This window comes from Hakea prostrata, chromosome 4, assembly GCF_041222555.1.
Source record: "Hakea prostrata isolate BN-2017 chromosome 4, UWA_Hpros_2, whole genome shotgun sequence".
NCBI classification, from domain to species: Eukaryota; Viridiplantae; Streptophyta; class Magnoliopsida; order Proteales; family Proteaceae; genus Hakea; species Hakea prostrata.
Window position 1 is genome coordinate 7767227 of NC_142603.1, and position 22347 is coordinate 7789573.

The following is a 22347-nucleotide window of genomic DNA, read 5'->3' on the forward strand; positions in this document are numbered from 1 at the left end:
TACATTGTGAGCTAAGATTTTCTTTTTCAATTTTGCTTTTCTCACTTTTCTCCACCATGCATTGAAGGGGAGGATTAATCTTTGAACTACTTATCATATTCAAAAGTGAGCACTTACCCTAAATGATGATGCAGATCCTCTTCACTCAATTTTCCTGTGCCTGTGTTAGTGCAACTGTGAGGGTGAGTTAACCAAAAAAAAATGTGAAGGTGAAAAGATGGGGGAAACTTGGGTGGAGAGCATCTAGACTTCCTTCAATTGGAGATGGGAAGCTATATGGCTGAGAAACAGGTGCTTTAACTTCTCCATTATCTTTTCTAATGAAGAAACCCAAACCACCAAGATCGTCCTTCAATGCTGCATCACAGTTGAGCTTCAAATGCCCATTAAGTGGGGAAGTCCAAGAGGATTTAGATCTGTCCAGAGAAGAAGGAATCGGGTTCAAATGAAGCAGTTAATCATAATATTATACTTTCCAAGGTGCTTCATCTGAATGGTTCTTAAGGTTGCAAATGAGAGCTTGGTTATCCATCTCAACTTCAACCTTAGACAGATTAAAGTCAATGGCCCACAATAAAACTTGCCTCATTGCCAAAGCTTCAATAGTGAATATGTCCTCAGCAGTTCCTTCTCCCCACCCCCCACCCCCCGCCCCACTCGTCTGTTCTGATTTTATTGTTTGATATTTTAGGTCTAGGTTGTAATCGGGATTTCTCCCTATAAATAAATAAAATTCTATTTCCTACAGAAAGTGAATTTACTAGTGTTCTTTCTCGCTTTAAGTTATTAGGGAAGAAATTTACATATAATACAGAATATCGAGAACTAACATCCTAGTTGTCTCTCTCTTTTCCTCTTTGGTAACCATGTTATCTACTAAAAAAGATATTAGCATATGATGTTCTTCTTATTCACCTTTTCCTGCTTCCCCATAAGAGGCAATTTATTCATTTGGATACAAAAAGCTCATCTTTGAGTGCATGCAAGATCCTCCATCTACGGAGTGGAAGAATGTTTAACATGTCAAACAACTCATCCACAGGCTTTGCCTAGTTAGGGCATCAGCAAACTTATCGATACCTTTAGGTTAGGGTGCAAGTTTGGCCTAGATGGCTCGAACCTGCCATGAGCCCAAATAAGGATTGATCTCAAAGTTTTGGCCTCAGAGGTAGCTTAGACAAGGCCAGGGTGGCCCTAATTAGGGCTAGAGCCAGGTTAAGATTGAGTGTTTGACTAGAGCTAGCTTGGCCCAGCCCAATTACGGGTTTTTTTTTTCTTTGGGGGTGGGGGGGGGGGTAAAATTAGAATTATTATAATTTAGTTAGGTTCAATATTAAGGTCAGAGCTCAGATCAAGGTAAACTGTTTGACTTAACCTAATCCAACATAACTTTATAATGTCAAAATCAAGATCAAGGCCAACTATTTACACTAGGACAGAAAAGCTTGACCCAGCCCATAACTTATTGCAACCATTTCCACAAGAGTATGTAGGGCTGCAATTGGGCTGGGCTTTGCGATCCCAAGCCCAGCCTTATATGTTCTAATATGAGCCCATTCCTGCCCTGAACTTAGTTCAGGACCATAGATTATTGTCCTCAGCCCTAAGCCCTACAGGGCCAAGCCAAGCCCATTCCCGCCCTAATTGGCCCTAATTGGGCCGAGTCGGGATGGGTTGGCCCTAATTATCCATGTTCCTGGCCCTGATTCGCCCTATCCTTGACCCTGATTGGCCTTGTCCCTGGCCCTGACCTTGATTGGCCTTGTCCTTGGCCCTGACCTTGATTGGCCTTGTTCTTGGCCCTGATTGACCCTATCTTGGCCCTAGCCCTGATTGGCCTTGTTCCTAGCCTTAATTGGTCATATCCTTTGACCTAAAATATCAAATGTAAATTCATTAAAAAGAAAAATACATAAAAGTATCACGAGTAAACTAAAAAGAAAATTAATAAAAATATAAGATGATTCAAACTCTTACAAAATGATAAAATAGACAATAAATTGATAGTGTTGCTTTAAACATAAATAAATTCATACTCCATAATTCTACATTGAGCTCTGAAAGTCTCTTATTGCTTTGGTAATAGAAATTGAAAACCTCTCCCATTACTTTGGTGATGAAAATTAAAAAATTCTTTCATTGATATCCTCATTCAACAAAAAAATCCATATTAAAAACCTTGTTTACAAGTAAATCAACGATAATTTAGTATTAATTATTTTTTGATAGTTAAAGAAAATAATATTTTAGTTACAAACATAGTTATTTGTCTTTAATAAGTTTTTTTTCAGAAATATCATATTGGAGGCAAAAGAAAGATGTCAATATTCATGATGAGAAGTTGGAATTTAGATTTGTTAGATATTAATTCTCTATATACTTAGTTTTTATTATTTATAATATATTATCTCGCCTTAGTCCCAAAAATATCAATGGTTTTTTGGAACAAAAAATAAAAATTATCTTAAAAATAATATAAAAAGTGAACTCATATTCTAATATGATCAAAATGATTGAAAGTCAAAGTCAAGACTTATAATTATATCAATGTTAATATGAAGATTAGGGTAAAAATGTAGTATATGATTAGGATCAAATTAACATTAAGATTAGAACCAAAATTAGGTTAGGATTGGCCCAAAATCAAATGGATGCTTACTACATTGGTAATGAAGATATAATTTATTTTTATTAATTTTCTACAAAACATGATGATATTTTTAAATTTTGACACTTGTGAAGTATTCAACCATGTGGATTAGAATTAATTCCTCTCGATATTGGTAGAGGGTCCAGACTCAAATCAAAGCCATGATTAGGCTCAAAATCATGGGTCTAGATCAGGGTCAAGATTAGGATCAATATCAATGCCAGAATCAAGGCTAGGATCAGGGTAAAAATCAGGGCCACAATCAGGGCCAAGATCAGAGCCAAAATCAGGGCCAAGATCAGAGCCAAAATTATGGCTAAGATCAAGACCAAAATCAGCAACAGGCCAAGATGGGCTGGGCGAGCCAAAGAGTAATCCTAGGCCCAACCTTGGCCCTAGTTAAGGGCCATAATATTTTGACCCTAACCCGCCCTTAGGGCCAAAATATTTAGCCTAAGCTCTATTCAGGCTCAGGGCGAGCTTAGGGCGGGTCAGGGCCACCAGGGCCAAACTTGCACCCCTAGGAGTATGAGAAAATGAATGAGCAGTTCTCGAAAGAGAATGTGAGAAAAAAAAAATGTCACTAGGACTAGATTAATCTTGGTAAGACCCCACAGGGGATTGGGAATTTTAAGAAACCAACCACTTCTTTGCAATTGGATTCAACAACTAGCCTGGTACACCCAAGCACCTACAAAGATATCTTAGCCCAAAGCCAAGATCATGCTTTGTTACTGGAATTTAATAAGGTCCATTGGCTCGGCCTATCCATTGCCCTCTGGATGAAAGACACCTGTCCATTAGTCACATCCAAATGTTTAAATTAAAATTAAAAATTAAAATTTTTTATATCTTCTAAATCTTACCTCAATCATTGGATATGACTGATAGATATGTGTCCTACATCTAGAGGAAAATAGAGGTCCATTTTTTTGTCGAAAATGAACTTGATAAAAATCCCTTTGCTATTGGACTAATATCCTGTTAAATTCTATAAAGAAATGATCATCCATTTCCTTGTAGATGTGTGACATGTGTCTCAACATCAAATCAAAAGGTTGAAGTTTATCTTAAGTGTCACATTATTTATTTATTTTTAGTTTAATCACAACTCTTTGAAGTGACTTATAAATGATTTCAATTATTTAATGTGATGCTGAAATACATATCACACATCTACAAAAAAAAAAAAAAAAAAAGTATAGTCCATTTCTATTAAAGAAATAGACAGACTAAGTTTTTGACTATAGTGGGATGGAAAAGAGTGTGGTGCCTTTGAAATAATCAAATTTCAAAACTAACCTTTAATACGGCACAAAAATGGTATTCGACACCGTACTGACCCCCTTAGGAGAAGCTGCACCAAATATACGGCCCTTGTTAAGTGAAAATCATATTTGGATGGGAAACCTAACTCAACAGGCCTAGGCCTTGGGAATGAGTCCGGATCAGCGACCCCAACGCTCAGTGGGGCTCACGGTAAAAAACAATTTTTAGAAAAAAATAAAAATAAAAAAAACTTTTTCACCAGTGGAACCGTTGATTTTTGTGGTCAGGAAGCCATGGGGCAAGATCCAGATTCCTTGGGCATCACCGGATCTCAAGAAATTAGAAGAATTACCTCCAAATTTTTTTTATTTTTTTGGGTAAATCAACTTTTAACTCCCAACGAAGAAGAGAATTGCTCCAACTCATGTTTTAGAAATCCTGAACCTTGAATTCCATTCTGTACCAGAGGAGATCTATTACAATAACATCAATATACAAGATACTTCACCAATCACCAAAAACGAAAAACAATACAAACATATCCAACAAAAGAGAAGTCAGTCCACAAGTATCAATTTTTCTTCTGTGTCAGCTTTCTTTCAATAGTAGGGCCACCAAAGAGTAAAGTTATTCCTGAGAACGCTCAACCGTGCCAAAGAAAATTGAGACTCAAGCGGATTTAGGATAAAAGCTTCAATCTGAATATTATAGAGAACATATCAAATATAAGTATATGATGCTTACTCAGTACATCCGGCTTTGTAAGTAAGACAAAAAGGTTTCGCCTTTCCGATTTAATATTGCAGGCTTGCATTAGCTTCATTCCACTTGTATTAAGCAGGGATTTCAAAAGAACCAAAGTAGAACTCTGAAATATTAGCCGTGGATCATCAGAGATGCCCTACATAATAAAAGTCAAACAAGTATACAAGTCACCCGATTTCCCAAATCCGTGACAACATAAAACGACAAATCCACGAAACAAAAACACATTGGATTACTCCAAGCTTCGAGAATGTATTTGCAAGAGATCAGATCGAAATCAAATGAAAGGTGCTACTTTCAAGGATCGGCATTTTCTCTAAATCGTAATTTGCTGCCACGCGTTCAGCTTGGATCCACAGAAATCTAAAAAATATCTGAAACACTTTAATGGCGCAACAGGGAGATTATGCATAACCAAGGGGAAAAAAAGAAAAAAAGCGAAGCCAACACTTTGGGGAAGCAAAGATGGAGAAGATTATTTATAATCGACACACTAAAACTTATTCAAGAGTAAGGTCATCATCTTCATCATCTACATATCCTCTCAAGCCTCACCAGATTAACATCACAAACCCAACCCTAAGCCGAAACACAATAAAAAAGACCAGATCGAAAGCAAACCCTAACCGAAACTAAGAAACCATCCATGGTCGAATAATTAGATCAGCGACTAATTTAAGAGAGTTGACCGCAATCGGCGACCACAACCGGCTTAGATGTCCTCCCACTTTGAGAACCGACCTTCTCGATCGCTTTCACCACATCCATTCCTTCAATCACCTGGCCGAACACCACGTGCTTGCCATTAAGCCACTCAGTCTTCTCAGTGCAGACAAAGAACTGAGATCCGTTGGTGTTAGGTCCAGCGTTGGCCATGGAGAGGATGCCAGGTCCAGTGTGCTTCTTGACGAAGTTCTCATCGGCGAACTTGGCACCGTAGATAGACTCACCGCCGGTACCGTTTCCAGCGGTAAAATCTCCTCCCTGGCACATGAAACCTGGGATCACACGGTGGAAGGCCGATCCCTTGTAGTGCAGGGGCTTGCCACTTCGGCCGGTACCCTTCTCACCGGTGCAAAGAGCACGGAAGTTCTCCGCGGTACGAGGAGTGACATCCGCGAAGAGTTCCATGACGATTCGACCAGCGGGAGCACCGCCGACGGACATATCGAAGAAAACCTTGGGGTTTGCCATTGCCGCTGAAATGAAGATCTCTCTGTAACTCCTTCACAAACGCTGATGTTTCGCCGCGACTTTCACAAAGAACAAAGACGCTAATGAGCACTGACACTAGGGTTGAGATCTGAGCTTGTTATATATAGCGGCCTGCCTGGCACAATATCTTACTCGGTTCGATCTTGGCCGTTGAATTAAAACGAGTCAAGATTTCGGATCTGATTAGGGTTTGAAAACGATGGTGGTATTACTAACTGTGGTTATATTTTGACCCGGGTTGGTTAACTTGATCCCATTCCTTTTAATTTGCGAAGCTGCTACGCTACCTGGGCCAGTTGGAATATTCCGTCTTGTTTTAAAAAATAAAATAAAAAATGGAAGGAATATGCTCTCCGTCTATTCGGTGAAGCAAATGTATGATTATACCATAAAAACGGGAATTTTGTAACCTCACCGTACACGTGTCATTATATCATGTTAAAAATGTTAAAACTCTTTACGACTATCTACCGTAGAAACAAACGCTGATCAGTTACAGCATTGTAGCCTATCATCAGGTCTTGATTCCGATCTGAGGGTAAAAGGCATTTTGATCACTTACAAGTACGCGTTGATTTCGTGATTACTTAACGTTTTAAAGACGGAAGAAAATGCTCACCGCATTAAAAAAGATAAAAAGGAAAAAACCTCACCGCCTCATCTTTTCTGTTTCAGTTTTCTCAGCTGTGGACATCTGGTCTTCACTCTTCACTGATTGAGCTACTACTTCTTCCTCCATTCTAAACGTGGTTCCACGTGTTCCTCTGTCAATTTCAGATTTTGAAACCACCAGATCGTATTACACTGAAGCCCATTTTCTGGTCGCTAGTGCTGTTAAATTGTGGATCTAATTGATTTTTAAGTTCTCATTGTCCTTGCTACCACTGCAAACTCTCGAGAGTGACAGAAAATCTACCCTACCATTGAGTGGTTCTAATTGAAGCCAAAACATACCCTTCACCAATTATTTTTTTGGAAGAAAATTGGAGACACTTAAAATAATAACATTATACACCCCCAAAAATATATCAAATTAGTATATATATATCTCAAAATATTTTTTAAAAAACAATCACCTTCTTTTTCGTTAAAATAGTAAAACAAATTAAAGGAAAAGACAAATATATCATAAGTAGGGTTTCTTTGCTTAAAAAAATTATAATTTTACCATATTTTATATAATATATGACCAACATATCCTTTATTTTTATTTTTTTCTTCATCAAAATTCATGATATCTTTTCTCCCGTTTTCTTTTTTCCTCACTCTTTTCCAATAAAAACTATAGGGCTAAGTGTATTACAAATTATACAAAACACAATAATGATATTGTAATAATATTGAAAGATGAAGATCCTTAGCCAACCCAGAGAGCTTGATGTTGCAATCGAACGAACCAGCAATGAATGAAGTTGAGTCACGCATTGAGTATTGTCTTTAAAGTAATTAATGCACCCTACTACCAAGGGGTCTTCGCACCACCACCTCCAAGATAAAACAACCTCCAACTCATATAGTTCTTCTAGTCCCTTCAAGGAATCAAAAGCTAAAGCATAACACATAGACAAATTCAAATGAAGAAACTTTTAAAATAAGTAACAAATAATGCAAGTATGAGAAGTGTCTATTCCACACTGCATGCAATGAAAGGTTGGGTTTATATAAGCCTAAACCACACCTTACATCCCTTGAAGTTCTCAAAGCAATAAATTGGGTCATTAAATCACAATGACTCACCTATTCACAAGGGAGAAAATCAATTATCTACTAATGGATAATCAATGGACTCTTCACTAATATGAATAAACCACATTGACCTAATCTCCCCATTACTTGGAGAAATAACTCTCATATTCACTTCTTTTGAATGAATTTGATTTAATACATTCTGTTAATGACTAAAATGGTCATTCTATATCTTCCGATTTGAACCCGCAGCTGTTCGGTCCGACCAGGTTCATTACCTATTAAGGTTCGACCTGGCGGTTCATGGTAGGACCGACTATAATGGCAAGTACAGTCACCTAGCAGGATGAAGGAACCTCACAAGGGTAGACTCCTACCATCCAACGACTGGAGAAGGGAGTCAGCTAGGTAAAAGAACTCTTTATTGAGTTACTTTCCTATAGCAACTCATATTGGAGTCACATTCCGAATACAACTCATATTAGAGTCACATTCCGAATATAACTCTATTATCAAACATTATATAAACACCTCAGGTAAACACTATGGGGTAGGTATTCAGATTCTGTGTGATCAATTGCTTGAATTCTCTATTGAGTAGTTGAGATCATATCATTGGTACTGACTTGTTCGTCAGAGACGTACCTCGACCACACAAGGTCAAGCACGTATTTTGCAGGTTCGAGACAGGGAAGGGCGAGCGAGATTCCGTACCAACACATTCAAAAACCTTAACCCCACTTATGGTAATAGCCATGAATGGTCATGAAGTTGAAATGAGAATTGACGGTCAATAGTTAGAATTTGAGTAAATTCCACCCTTCAAGTAAGCCCACCTCATTACCATGATCAATACCTTTAAGACCCATGACCAATGTCATGAAGAACCTCTTTTACTCATGGGGTTTCATTACCACCCTTACCTCATGGATCCCACACACTAACAAAACAATTAAAATAAAAAAAATATAAAAATTAATTTTGAAACTTAATATATATTTTAATAAAAAAACCTAACAAAAAGTATGAATGGACACAATGTATCCTTAAGATCTCAAGGTTAGAAAAATCAAACTCTTTATCTAATGACAAAATTTTTGGGATTCATCATAATAGAAGCAGCCCAGTAGTTCTAATGAAGCAATTTCTCACCAAAGCAAATAATAGCAGGGGTCTCCCACTTCGATTTGTCATTGAGAAAAACATCCATCCCTTGTTGAGCAATAGTGCAATGCACCTTTGGTTGCCAAAATCAGAAATTTTTTCTTTTTTATTGTTCAAAAGATTTAAAATAAATCAAAACCAACAATGCTCATTTTCGCTAGAAAATACAAACAGAGACCAATACATCTATTATTTTGATTGTAGTTGTTGAAAACGGCAGCCTTTTGATGGGTATCCTCAACCCCGCATTGAAGAATGGAAAATAGGGGGGGGGTTAGAGACAAATGGTTAAGTGTAATACCGTAATGTTATAAGACGTTAAGGGCAATTTAAGAATTATGAATTATCTAACTATGACTTAATGGAATATACTAATTGAGTATACCATTATGCTTAAGAGACATTTTAAGATATTTTTAGGAATCTCTGATTTTGCTATTTTATTATGGCTCTAGCCTGTACCTCAAATTTTCTGTTTTCTTGGGACCCCCCTTCACCAATTGTGTTCAAGTAGAATGGTAATGATTGCCCATTATTTAACTAAAAATATATACTCTATCAGATATCCTTTGGGAACCACAATATATTAAAATAGAATTGGCAGTGACCACCCACTAATAGTATTCCGTTTTGCCATCAGAGCCGTAAGTAAGAAAGAGGTGGCTTTAGCAAAGAAAGTGATTCATGTTTGTTTTTCTAAAGAAAGAGAAAGAGAAGGGAATCATTAATTCAATGTAAATAGTAACTCCAATCAAAGTCTAGTCTTCGGCATGGCTTTTATTGATTAAGAAAAGCTCCTAACGTGCGTCCTCCTAGGGCCAACATGAGCCATTTGGGCATCTAAGCTAATAAAACAAGCAAAGTAAACAATATAAAGACAGGATTGAGTGAGAGGGAAGCAGATTCTCTAATGGGTCGCTCTGCTTAGGGATGGATACAAGGATAAAAATTAGAATGGAATTTCATCTTGGTTTCTTAGGTGAGAAAATAGAGTCCTGCGGTTTAAGTTAAAGGAAAAAAAGTCAAAAAGATTAGGCTTCAGAAATGAATATTTTGTCTCTTCGGTTGGATTTGGGTTTCATTTCTGATTCTCAGATAGCGTTCCTAAAATAGATAGACGACTAGTTTCCATCAACCAAAATAAATAAAAATAAAAATAGACGAATATGGAATAACTTTTTCTGTCATCACCATGCCAAAATTGTTTGGTTGGAATTCTATTTGGGAGGTCATGGGTTTCCAGCCCATGGCAAATGAATCTGGTTCAATTCTCGTACGAGTCCTTGAGACCTGAGCAGTACTTAATGGGAAATCAAAATTGAACCAAAGAAAGCAGTGGTACGTACCAATGTACATAGTTAAATGATTTCAGCAGACAATATAATCTACAACAATTAGAATATAGGAAAATTAAGAAAACAAAATCACTTGGGTTTTGCTCTAGATGCAAAATCCATCACCATTTGAGGAATGAAGATGAAGTAAAAGGGACAAAAGAAAACCTGCAAACACTAATTTTTAGTTACAGTGACTCATTAAACAACCCATCTCAGAAAATTTCCTGAGTTCAAATTCTCTCACTCACCGAAATGTATAGTGCTTAAAGAAGAGGAAAGAGAGTAAAACCCGGAAATCATGGAAATAAACAGTTTGAAAGCCTTATTTTGGCAAGCAATGAGAAGTAGGATGTCAGAGCAAGATGCAGGAAAAAATGGTTTACTTATGATTTTGTAAATTAGTGAACTTTAAATCCTTAAACATAAAAATAAAAAAAATAAAAAATTTACAAATAAACCCCAACCATTATTCTCAACCTTGGATTACATTTTGATTACGAGGCACGATCAACACCGTTGGCAACAGCCAGCAACAATTGCTGCAAATATTAGGAGATGGGGACTTACATATACCACATGGAGAATCAAACCCACGACAACTTCACTGAAAAATGCCGATCATTACCGATTGAACAACCCTTCGATGGTAAACTATGATCAACTTTTATCTATTTTTAGATGTAAGGTTTTTAGGTGGCTGAAAATTCACAACAGAAGAATCAGACCCCAAATGGGGAAATAACATACAAGGAGAAAGTACCTCAAAAAGAAAATCAAATACAAAGGTCAAACCCACATAAGAAAGAGTAGGGGAGGTTTACTAAACAACTTCTAGTAAATTCTGCACACTAAAGGGGCTAGAGACAATTTGCTTCCGTTAAAGAAGGGAGTCCCAAACCTGCTAAAATTACAGTTGCAAGTCCATTTGAGATTATGCTCCAACCAAATGCGAATAATTGCTCCAAAAGCAAGTTATTCTACCCACTGGGTCACAAACAAGGGGACTTCAAAAGTCATCTCCACCCAAAATGGTCGCATAATTGGGAGTCAAATTCATCATCTACCTGATTAGCAATGAGAAAATAGCCAAAACCAGATCTTTTCAGGACACAGCGGAACTAAAGAGGATAAGCTCAGCATTTGGTGAAGTAGCACATCACAAAATTTCCAATTTGATCTTGAATTATTTTCGTTCCCAAGCAAAAGAGCCAAAATGTGAAGTCAAACAGTCAGCGTCGTATAAGTCACCCACAGAAAGCTGAGAATTGCAAGTCCAACCTGGTACACATAACAGGGGACCAGGTTAGGATGTACTAGAATCCAACCCATCCATTCTTCAACAGTTCCCTCAGCGTGAGACATAAGATCTAAAAGTTGATGGAGTCGGGAAAAAGAGGGATGATACAGCAGGAAAACGAAATTCTTGCTGTCATTCCATTTCCATTGGCTGTTCAACTCAAATTTGTTGTTATCCTAGCAAATTCAACACCCTTCAGAGCAGCTACCATATCCATGGCAACCATTAGCCTTTTGTTATCCTAGCAAATTCAACAACCTTCAGAGCAGCTACCATATCCATGGCAACCATTAGCCTTTGCCATCATCTTACCAATACTTCCCACCTTCAGGCGCCAATCATTTTGGGGCTCTGGATCACCAAGTGTTGAAGCCCACTTGATAGCAGCATCCCCATAAGATTCTTCTCAATGGAAGTACAAAACTATTACATATTACTTTGTGATGATGAAAATGTTATTCACAGCAGGTTACAGAAGTCATTTACATGGATATATCAAAGCAGACCCTCAGTCTTGTACCAAGCCAGGATACACAAGTGAAGTTATTTGTTTCAAGGACTTCAGAGATGCTTTAAAAGATGAATGCATTTCCATCGCTGCAAAATCAACATACTGCACATCAGCTATTTATTATACTACACATCATAACCAATGTTAATTATAGAAAGCAAATTAAAAGATATAAAAGTGGAGATTGATTACAAGCAGGAATATTACCTTGAATTAGCAATTTGATTACCCTTGAGAATTCTTCAACACGACCCAATACTGGTCTGATTCCACAGGTACGTGAGACACAAAGTTCCAAGTACAGGGCCTTCTCCATTATTTGCAGCAGCAAGAAGCAAACATTTTTTATTTCAGGCTGTGTCTGCTCAGATTTGTTGGATGTGCACAGTTCAGTAACAATACCAATGGCCTGATCCTGCATTCTCAGAAAATTCTCTCATTTAGGTGTTGCCGTGTTGCAACTGAATATAATGCATTTTCTTGTCATTACTGAACGACATTTTTAAGTGGAAAGATATCAAAATGATGTTTCTATATTTTCATATTCTTTGGGGAGAGATTTACAGCTTTGGCAGCACAAATAATGTTCTAGTAGCATCATCTTTTCCATACATTGGCATGAATTGATTGTTGTGAGATAGATGAGGAACTCCATGCTACATGACAAACTTGTTAACTCAATCTCAAAAGTATAGTCACAACGGATGCATGCAGCACCTGTTTATTCAGAAGTCCAATTTTTCTGAAAGAATTTTTTCCAAAAAACATTCCATGACATTACTGGCAGACAGGTTGAATTGGATTAAGAGTGAATAGTAACTAGATGATGCTGTGAAGCAACGACATGAGTCATGAGTGGCACAAATAGTTTACAGTGCCAGAAAGGTTTCCCATCACCGTCAATGGCAGCAACTGACTCCTTTTTATGTTTTCGTCCAATGACAAATTAATCAAACTAGGAAATCCTTGTCAAACATTTCCATGCAGGTTATGGTGGTTTTATGCTGTTTGACTGTATGATATTGCCCAAAGATAAGACTGCAAACAGTTTTTTGGGTAAATTGTTGAGAGTACCAAACATCCCATTGCAATTACTTGGGAAAACTTGAAATTGCCAATAAAATCTAAATTATTTAATACCAAAAAGAATAGATTGTGTACCTGTAAGCCATGTAGAATCTCAGGCATGGGAAGCTCGGGGAAATGCTCAAGGTCAATATACCCAACCTCTTCTGCCCTTTTAGTTGCTCCCTCAGCTTGAAGACACAGAAATTTCAGAAGAAGAAAAGCAATTCTATACATCTGAATGGCAGCAGTATCAGAGAAGTATGTCCGAGGAACAGAATTGACACTTCCAGTTGTTTTGTCCTTTGTTAGAAGAGGTAAGGTTGTGCTTGACATGGATACCTCAGTTTTAGATGCACAAACAAGAGGAGAAAGAGCGAACCATCCATGTTTGCAGTTGAGAAGTGATGATCTTCTACTATGTTCGATCTCTTCCTTAAGGATTGGAGGGCATAAAAGAGGTAAAGTCCGATTTTGAGATTCTCCAAGGCGTTGAGCTCCTTTGCTGATAAATGCTAAGAGATGAATACATCTCTCCCTTAGTGATGAATCCATTTCTCTCATGATTTTGTACCACGAGTTTCTATGTTTTGCAAGCACACAGACAAGCATCAGAATATGCTCTGTTTCTCTTAAAGCAGTCAAAGAAGTGCGTGTTCTTTGAGTTCGAGCTCTTTTCTTTTCATGATCATCAGATGGAAAGTCGGGAACACTTAAATAGTAAGCCACCAAATAGCTTTTCTCAGATAAGAAATACAGAATAACACTGTCCACAATGTCAACACCGGAAGAACTGGCCTCTAAAGAATAAATCATTGCCGTAACTACTGCCACCCCAAGCCCCCATATTTGTTGAGAATTATCATCTTTATTATGTGAGGTGGAGGGACGGTTCTCTTCTTGAATATCTAATAAAGGCTTCTCATGCAATAAAAGATCAAATAACTGTTTCAGAGATGAGAAAAAATTGGCACTTTGGAGCATCTCAGCACCTTCTTCTACTCTAGCAAGGGTTAAAAAAAACCTTAAAATTATGGGAATGGAAGCAAGATAATCCTTTTCTATAAGTTTCTGAACAAGAAGTTGTAACCGGAGATGCTTTTGTAGGATGGGCAACCAAGTATTAGATGTCATAAAACCTCTCAGTATATGGTCAATTGCAGCAAGAGACAGGGTACAATACTCAGCAGTTTCAATGCAGTTGCAGAGAATAGGCAACAAGCCTAAACTTGCAATAGATACCTCCGTAGAGACTTCAACAGATTCAATTACCGACTTTCCCTCTGAATTTGAATTTAGGTAACTGAACTCAACTGATGTGATAAGCAACATAAGAATGTGTTTTGTTGTTGTTTTGAGCCCCCTAGCTGACGTCCTGATACCAATCAATACTCTCAGGGCAGTGCCTGAGATTTTTAAGACCCGTGTGCAGAATAAAAACAATTGCGATTTCTTGTGCCTTGGAGAAGTTCTTCTGAATGAGGATCTGAAAAGATATTGCAGTAATTCAGCTTGTGTTGTAAGGAAATAAAGGATATCCTCGGAAGCATCGACAGCAGGACCTAAGAACTCTATTGTTCTTTGCAAATGTTCACATAAATGACAGATGAATGACTCCGAAAGTGGCACAGAAATCCCTCCAATCTGTTTCTCAGCAAACTGCATGCACACACGAAACTTTAACCAATACCAATAACATGCACAAATAAGCTAAAAGGAAGAAACAAAACTGAAATACTTCAAGCTAGAAGTATCAAAAAGAAACTAGGTTACATCATCTCAAACTAGTCACAGTAGAATAAAAGAAAAAATAAAGATGGAAATTTAATTCCATGAGAGATATCCACTAGTCATTTTCACTTAACCTTGTTAAAGTATGTTGAATTATCTTAAATATTCAGAAGATTTTTGTTGCTTTTTATTGGCCCAACATTTTCCCAATAAGGCATGTCTGTGGTTCTCCACACCAGCACCCTCATATCTCCTCTACATGGAAAGATTATGTGGCAATTTAACTCTTTCGTACCCAGGCAACAACTTGGACTAGCCAAATCTCAAGTTTTGCCTCAAAATCAAGGTGTTGCCTAGGCATCCAGGCGCTGTGGTGGTTCTAGGTGTCCTAGTGTTGCCTATATTTCTTTCCCTACCCACCCCCTGGACGCCTTGTCACCTACACACCATGACAATTAGGGTAGTGGTAGCTTGCATTAGTATTCTTTGCAAATGGAAAAAGGGGTAGGGGCAGTTATATGTGTGGGACATGTGAAGTGGGGTTAGGGAACAGAAAAGGGAAGGAAGGGAGAGAAAAGTGAAACTGAGGGCTCCACAATTAAAAAATAAGCCTAGGAATTGCCAACAAAGTTCCATCATTTTGGGTGGGACTAGGACTTTTAACAGTAGGGGGTGCGAAAATGTAACTGCCGCCTCAGTAGACAAGCTCCTTAATTTATGAAAGCTTGTCTCCTCATTTTCCCACCCCACTTAACCAAACTCACATTTTGGTATTGTGTGGGAAAAGATACACTTATTCCAGCACTTTTTACCTTTTCCTCACTTCTCTATCAAACAAATACACATATTTCTCAGGCATCCATGTCCTGTGGTTTCCCATTTTCTGGAAGGCCTCATTTTCTCCACTTGGCTTACTCTGTTGGACTGAAATTTATATTTTAACAAGGGAACTAGAGGCATAACAAAAGTTCCACCACAAGGGATATACCAAGTAATGGAACTGTCTCTCATCTGAAGGCACTACCCAAACATGCTGTTTTAAGGAACCAGTTTCCTTGTGCTTTGACAATATAACATATAATCCCACCTATTTTCCTTAAAGAGATCCAAAGAAAGTGAAAGGGTTCTGATGCCTTCAAGAATACAAATTCTTTCATCTTGAGAAATTCCAAAAGAAGGTAACTCACATTTTCCTCACACACATACAGCATTGTCGTTAAGGCTTTCAATGTAGAAAGCTTGGACCTTGCAAGATATATCATGGAGTTAGCATCCTGCATGCACAGCAACATTCTTTCGGCAATTGGCTTAGAAGTCTCCCATTCTGAGTAATCCCAAATTTCCAAGCCCATATCCACTTGTAACTGCACAGAGTTGAAAAAGCAAATGTCTCTGGCAGAGAGTGAAAAGTTCCACTCGTGTTTCTGCTCATTAGTCTGAAATATTTTAGACTCAATCAGATATAGAGAGAGCTCTTTGAATGGTCCTGGATTTATCATGCGGCCTTCAAGCTCACCTTCCAGCTGATAATAAAGATCACTGAGTATTAAACTGGTCAATTCTTTTCCCTCACTGCAACCACAAAGATGTTTTATTTGAATACAGCATTTAGGAAAACAGAATCAGATGAGAATTAGGTTGGGGTAAAAAAAGGCGCAAAACGTGTTAAAAACTAGAATACAAGAAACAAGATAAAGAAAATAGCATTGATAGAAAGAAATAAAATGGTTAGCTGCGTGCAATTCAGAATTCATTATTGAAAATTGAAAAGGATATAAAAGGAAAAAGCAATGACGGTGATCAATATTATAGTAAATGCCTGAACATGTTCCTATATTTGGGTATGCATGTACTTGTGTGTGCGCGTGTGCCTGTGTATCTGTTATTGGAAGAAAGTTTGGCCATGATAGCCCGAACATATTCACACAGTGTCTGGGCTCAAAATGATGCCTCTTAGGGCTGGTTAGGGCCGGGTTAGGGTGGTCCTAGATTAAGGTTGGGGTTGAGGGTTTGACCTGGCCCGGCCCTACCAACTGCAGGATAGTTTTGGTAAATGTAGGGACAAAATGAAATTATCGGTTGTTTTGTGATGTTGTGGTTAGGCTTAGGGTCAAGGTCATGGTTTTTAAAAAGCCCAACCCAACCTGACCCTGTTGCAGGCTGTATGTGTGTATAATGCTTTGCCAAACTCCTCTGGCTTGGGTACTTTAGTGCGTATATGTGCATCTGTTGAGGGTGGTAATACGAATGCATTATGAAGTATTAGCAGCACTGTAGCAGTAACTATGAACACATCTACTTTTACCATTTTTTTAGTTATAATTGTGCATATTCTCTGTTGAGATTTGTCAGATGGATGTGGAAGTTCTGATCTTTCCACCACCAACTGCTCCTATTCCCGCAACTGATTCTCTGCACATATTCCCGCAACTGATTCTCCAATTAATAGTTCACCTAAACATTTGCAGATCTATAAGCATCATCCAAAGTCAATACAGAAGACCAAGTTGATTCTTTGCCACTATCCTCTACTGCATGCTACTCTTTCCTGAGGTCCCCCTTACCCATGACCTGTCAATTGCTCTTCGTAAAGGTATATGTACTTGTATTTAACAGTCTAATATTGCTTATCCTGTGTCACAAGTTCCTACTGTGATTCAATCACTCACTTTCCACTTTCACCATGAAACTTTGCATTGTATTTATCCACAGGATTTGTCTCTACCAAATAGTGTTCCATTTGGCTGGAAGCATGTCATGCATGTGGAGACTGATGCACTATTATATCGTCAAACTTGATCTCTTACTACCAACCCTCAGGCAAGGAATCTGTGAGCTGGTGTTGGAGACTTCGAGTCAGAATTTTAGAATAGGTCCAGTTAAGAAGGAGAACAAACGTTAGCAGCCAAGGAATAAGGAAGAAGGGATGGTGATGCGAACACAGGGACCCCCCCCCCCCACACATCTGAAATCTGAAGTGGGGCCCACAAGAAGGATCTAGGAAGCCTCTATAAAGTAGCTGAACCTAGAGGGGTATTTTGGGCATTTTAGCCCTTAATTTACTCCTGGATTTAATTTAGAATTTATTTCAGATTTTTGTTAAGTCAGTTTTGAGTCTATTTAGGATTTGCTTGGAGTATTCTATTTTGAGTTGAGTTGTTTTGAAGGTGTCCTAATTTGGTTGCTTCAGTTTTAACTCTTAAGTTATCTAATTAGCATGTGCGTAAAAAGATAACTCAAAGTGTGTTAGTGAGATTCCAATCTAAGGGTTGAAATCTCGTAGTAATTTGATTCCCTTTTAAGTTTGGATAAGAGTTTAGTTTGAGTTGTGATTGGAACTCACTAGTTAAGGATATCCCAGTCAGAGTCGGAGTCTTTATTTTCAGGCTATAAATAGCCTTTATAAGTTATTTTCAGTCTTGGATGATTAATTGAATTGAGGACCAGGGTCTCCTTATTGGGTAGGCCTTGGTTGAGTGTTTTGTGAAAGATTTCTCTTCATCTTCTTCAATCCAACAGAGCACGTGTGATCATCAAAGCCTTCAAACATCCCAATTCAGCAATCCAGTTAGTACAGCAACATACCCCACCCATTCCCTTCCCTTTCCCCTTGTTCACAGCCTTCCCTATCCCTCTCCTTCACCCATGCAACCCTAGAAACCCTTTCCCCCCTTTTTTTTTGGATGATTACCCTTTCCCCTTTTTGTTTAGGCCTTAAAAATCATTCCCTTCCGATCACAAGTGAGCCTGCCCCTCCCCTTTCATTCCCTTCAAGCCATGCCCTTTCCCTCACCACTGTGACCCTCCCTCCCCCTCCTTCCCCATGGCAGCATATCCTAGTCACTGAAGGAGATCCATATCCCAGCCCTAAACTCCACCATTCACCCACCATTAGAATCGCAGGAACCCCTAGACCTCATCCCTACTCCTAGTTTCCTCAAAACAAACCTATTCCCCTAAGTTTAAAATCCTGCACTTCACCTTCTTCCTTGAGTTTTGCACAAATTTTCAGAATTCCAGAAATTTGAATTTTATTAAGTTTTATCAATAAAATCTTACTCTAGTTGATGGAACAACAATAGAAAGCAGTTCTGATCCATGGAGCCAGCAAGCAAACCTAGCCCTTCTTCCAACCCTAACCAAAACCTTAGTTCTCCCTAAAGTTCAAATTTCAAATCTGAGCTTCAATCCTCAAAAGAGTTCAGATCTGAAATTCATTCTCAACAGGCCTGAATTGCTTTAAAAACCCTTACAAACCCCTTTGCCTATTGCTGGAATTTCCTGGGCAGCCACATTCTAGGAAATTACAGTTTTACCCCTAACCCTAGATCCCTTGTTACATCAGATGGAGAGAGAATGGATCGTGAGAAATTGTCTTCACTCTACATATTTCATTCACTGATTACATGTGAGAGAGAGGGTTCAAGGGGAAGAAATCCTCTTCATGGGAGACTTACAAAGCAAACAACCAGTGGAACCCTGCTGAGATGGGGTGGAAACAGAACATGGGTTGGGGTTGGGATGGGAGGAAGGGGGTATGTAGTCCAAGGTGGAGGTGGGGTTGGAGCAGGAGAAGGAAAAGGTAGGGTGAAAGTAAATTGAGGTTGGGAAGTGAGCTGCAAGCCGAGGTGCTGGTGGTGGTGGGAGCTGCAGTTAGACTACAAAGTGGAGGTGGGGTTGGAGCAGGAGAAGGTAAAGGTAGGGTGAAAGCAAATTGAGGTTGGGGAGTGAGCTCAAAGCTGAGGTGCTGGTGGTGGTGGGAGCTGCAGTTCAGGTCCAGTGGTGATTGGAAGAGATGAAAGGAAGGAGAGTAGAATCATAAAACGCTTCCGTTTGCGACTGCATGTAACTGTTTGTAAAATCAAGGGGTTTAGATGCAATTCTCCCTAAGATATAAGCAGGGTATGTTGTCATTATTAACAAAACACTGTTAATCCTTAGGGGTATGAATATAATTGTTGAGATTCCAGGAGTATGACATGTAATTCTTTGCACAACTAATGGGTTTAAACAAAGTTTTCCAAAACTTAATACTTAACAATAGATCCATTTGCACACTGAACCAGTCTTACTTCCATGTAATAGATTGTGCAGAACATCAGGAACCACATGAAAGCTGAAAGTAGATATAGAAAAGTAATGGACGACAAAAAGCTTACAATTAATGGCTATGCAACTCTTATGGTAATATGGTCTGAACTCTAAACAGAAATTTGTATAAGGAAAAAAGAGTAGCCAATTCTCATAAATCAATTTAGAGCTATAAATTGTTCCTAAATCATTAAAATGAACCACTTGACCGTATTGGTACAGTACCTGTAACCACGTAAGGAGTACTGGGCCAACGATTCAGAAAATGCAGGTAGGTCACACATCTGCAGAAAGAAAAGGATTCACAATGATTGATATCTTTCTCGAAACAAATGGAAAGGAAATGAAAGTGAAACATAAATCATGGATCAACTAAGGCTTCTTAGGGGCATGCTTAAGAATAAGAAAAAGGGATCTCATGTGAATACCAGGGAAAAAGGTTTAATACTCCTCATGAAGATTCTGTAAATAACTCATTCCAAAAATAGAAAGTTCAAAATTGGGACTCTTTTGTGTATAAAAAAAAAATTATGTACAAATAAGAAAGAAAATAAATAAAAAACACATATGAACCTGATTGACTAACTATAAAAGATTTCAATGGGCTTAAGGATAGATAATTCAACTTTGCATTTATAACTTTTAATAAGAATTGGCTTGTGGCATTTTCTCTATCCTTCTTACCCAGAAAAAGCAAGGTCACTAAAGGAATAACATCTAGTCTAGAAACATACCTTTTTAGACATATTATGAATCTCCTCAGTTAATGACATGGACAAACTCCCAGAATCACCAGTTATCAGTTTCCTCATTACATGCACGACGAACAAACTTGCAGCTATCTGCCAATTACTCATCCAATAAATACTTAATCAAATATCTGGACAAGCAGTTTAAGTTTACTAACTTCATCAAAATAACCCACCCTTAATAAATCATGGTTAGAAATTGAACCATCAGTACAACTACAACATAGGATCAAACATCAAAGAAATGGCATCTGAATAGCATAAAATATTTATGAGACAGGAGCATAAGAATGCAAAGCATGTATATCAAATTAGAAGATAACATTGATAAGAAAGAACAGGATATCAACTCATTCATGCTCTAGTAGAAATCAGAAATGAACTAATTTGCCAATGAAAGTTACCAGAATGTAATTCAACTCAGCCTAGACCTTTCACAACTACATGGGTCAGCCATATGATTCCACTTTCGCGTTTAACTCTGTCTGAACCCATATTCATAGTTACACCATAACATTTCACACTAGTCCCCAAGTAATCTTCATCCTACCCTTGGTTCCTCTAGTTCTTCAAATCTGCATTACCAGCATGAAACTGCCATCGAAATGTGTTTATCTGTTACTACTATTTACTTAGGCCTCCTTATTTTTTTCTGGGGGGGGGGGGGTGACTAGCCTACTAGATGAAATTCATGAAATAGAGGAGTCTCATATGGTCATAAGAAAATAGTTACTAGATTAATAAAATACAGAAGGCTATTCACTTGGAGCGGGTGATCTTTAGTTTATCACTTATGATAGAGTGCATGGGAACTTTGGAAGCAGATGGCCTCTGTACCATGTTTCTTGAAGCCTTCTCTTCAAAGCACCTCCTTGCCACACCTTCAACTGCCACTGCCGTCGTTACTGTTTATTTCCATTCTTTTTTGTTTTGATTCTTTGGACTCCAAGATGCCAATGTCACCTCAACAAGGACTGCTGTAGAGAGTTCACCTGCTTGATCAAATACTAGGACATTCCAATGTTTTTCACTCAGGACTCGTTAAGCTGAATGGCAAGAATTACTTTGTTATTGTACACGGCTTCTAGTTTTCTTGGACATAACTATGCTTGCCTCATTACAGGATAAACTCCCAAGTCCACTGCCCCTGATGCAGCTACACTGGTCCATCCTTGCAGCTCTTTCGCAGTTTGAAGCCCTCTCTGGGCTTCGCGTCAATCTCGATAAATCCACCATCTCTCTCTGGTGTCCCCAATCAGCTTCGTGCCTCTCTCCTCCAACTCTCGGGCTTACCCCTGGTTCCTTTCCTGTGGCTTATCTTGGTCTCCCGCTCATCCAAGGTAGGCTCACTCGTCACCACTGCCTCCCTATACTTGACAACATCCGTAAGAAGCTTCAACTTTGGAAGGGTAAGCTTCTATCATTTGCCAGGAGAGTGGTGCTCATCCAGTCTGTGCTTCAATCCTCCTATCTCTATTGGTGTGGGATCTTCTTGATTCCCAAATCTTCCATCCAAGCCATGGAGTCTCTTTTCTATGCCTTCCTTTGGAAAGGATAGGAAACCTCGCGCTTCATCCACCCAATCAATTGGTCCCCCATCTGCCGCCCTACCTCTGAAGGAGGCCTGAGAATTTGCCGGATCACTGATGTAAATATAGCTTGCCTCCTCAAACTTTTATGGAAAATTGTTGTAAAGCATGATTCTATTTGGGTTGGATGGGTTTACTTCTTTCCACCTTCGGTCTGACTCCCTTTGGACTGTCCCTATGCCCTCCAATCCTTCTTGGGTATGGAGGAAAATTCTCTTGCTGCGTCCC

The 22347-nt window shown here is 38.5% G+C and overlaps 2 protein-coding genes across 4 annotated transcripts in view; both read right to left on the minus strand.

Moving 5' to 3' along the window:
- Positions 1-5141: 5141 nt before the first annotated feature.
- LOC149017573 (peptidyl-prolyl cis-trans isomerase) lies at positions 5142-5981 on the minus strand. The gene has a single exon (XM_089151909.1). It carries the CDS (start codon positions 5876-5878, stop codon positions 5360-5362), a length of 519 nt encoding a protein of 172 aa, XP_089008035.1. The 5' UTR covers positions 5879-5981; the 3' UTR covers positions 5142-5359.
- Positions 5982-10620: 4639 nt separating this feature from the next.
- Positions 10621-22347, minus strand: part of LOC149017574 (nucleoporin (DUF3414)) — an 88718-nt gene continuing 76991 nt past the window's right edge. For 2 of the 3 annotated variants that reach the window (XM_089151907.1, XM_089151906.1), the window contains exons 27-32: positions 20516-20623; positions 20007-20065; positions 15878-16262; positions 13056-14618; positions 12102-12309; positions 10623-11980 (exon numbers count right to left, since the gene is read on the minus strand). In XM_089151907.1, the coding sequence (XP_089008033.1) occupies positions 11892-11980; positions 12102-12309; positions 13056-14618; positions 15878-16262; positions 20007-20065; positions 20516-20623 (2412 nt within the window). In that variant the 3' untranslated portion in view covers positions 10623-11891. Of the gene's footprint in view, positions 11981-12101; positions 12310-13055; positions 14619-15877; positions 16263-20006; positions 20066-20515; positions 20624-22347 lie in introns of all 3 variants that reach the window. The other variant, XM_089151908.1, reaches the window with a different exon arrangement.

Excerpts from the sequence above, each read along its gene's own strand:
- LOC149017573 (XM_089151909.1), bottom strand. The coding sequence starts at position 5,878 with ATGGCAAACCCCAAGGTTTTCTTCGATATGTCCGTCGGCGGTGCTCCC.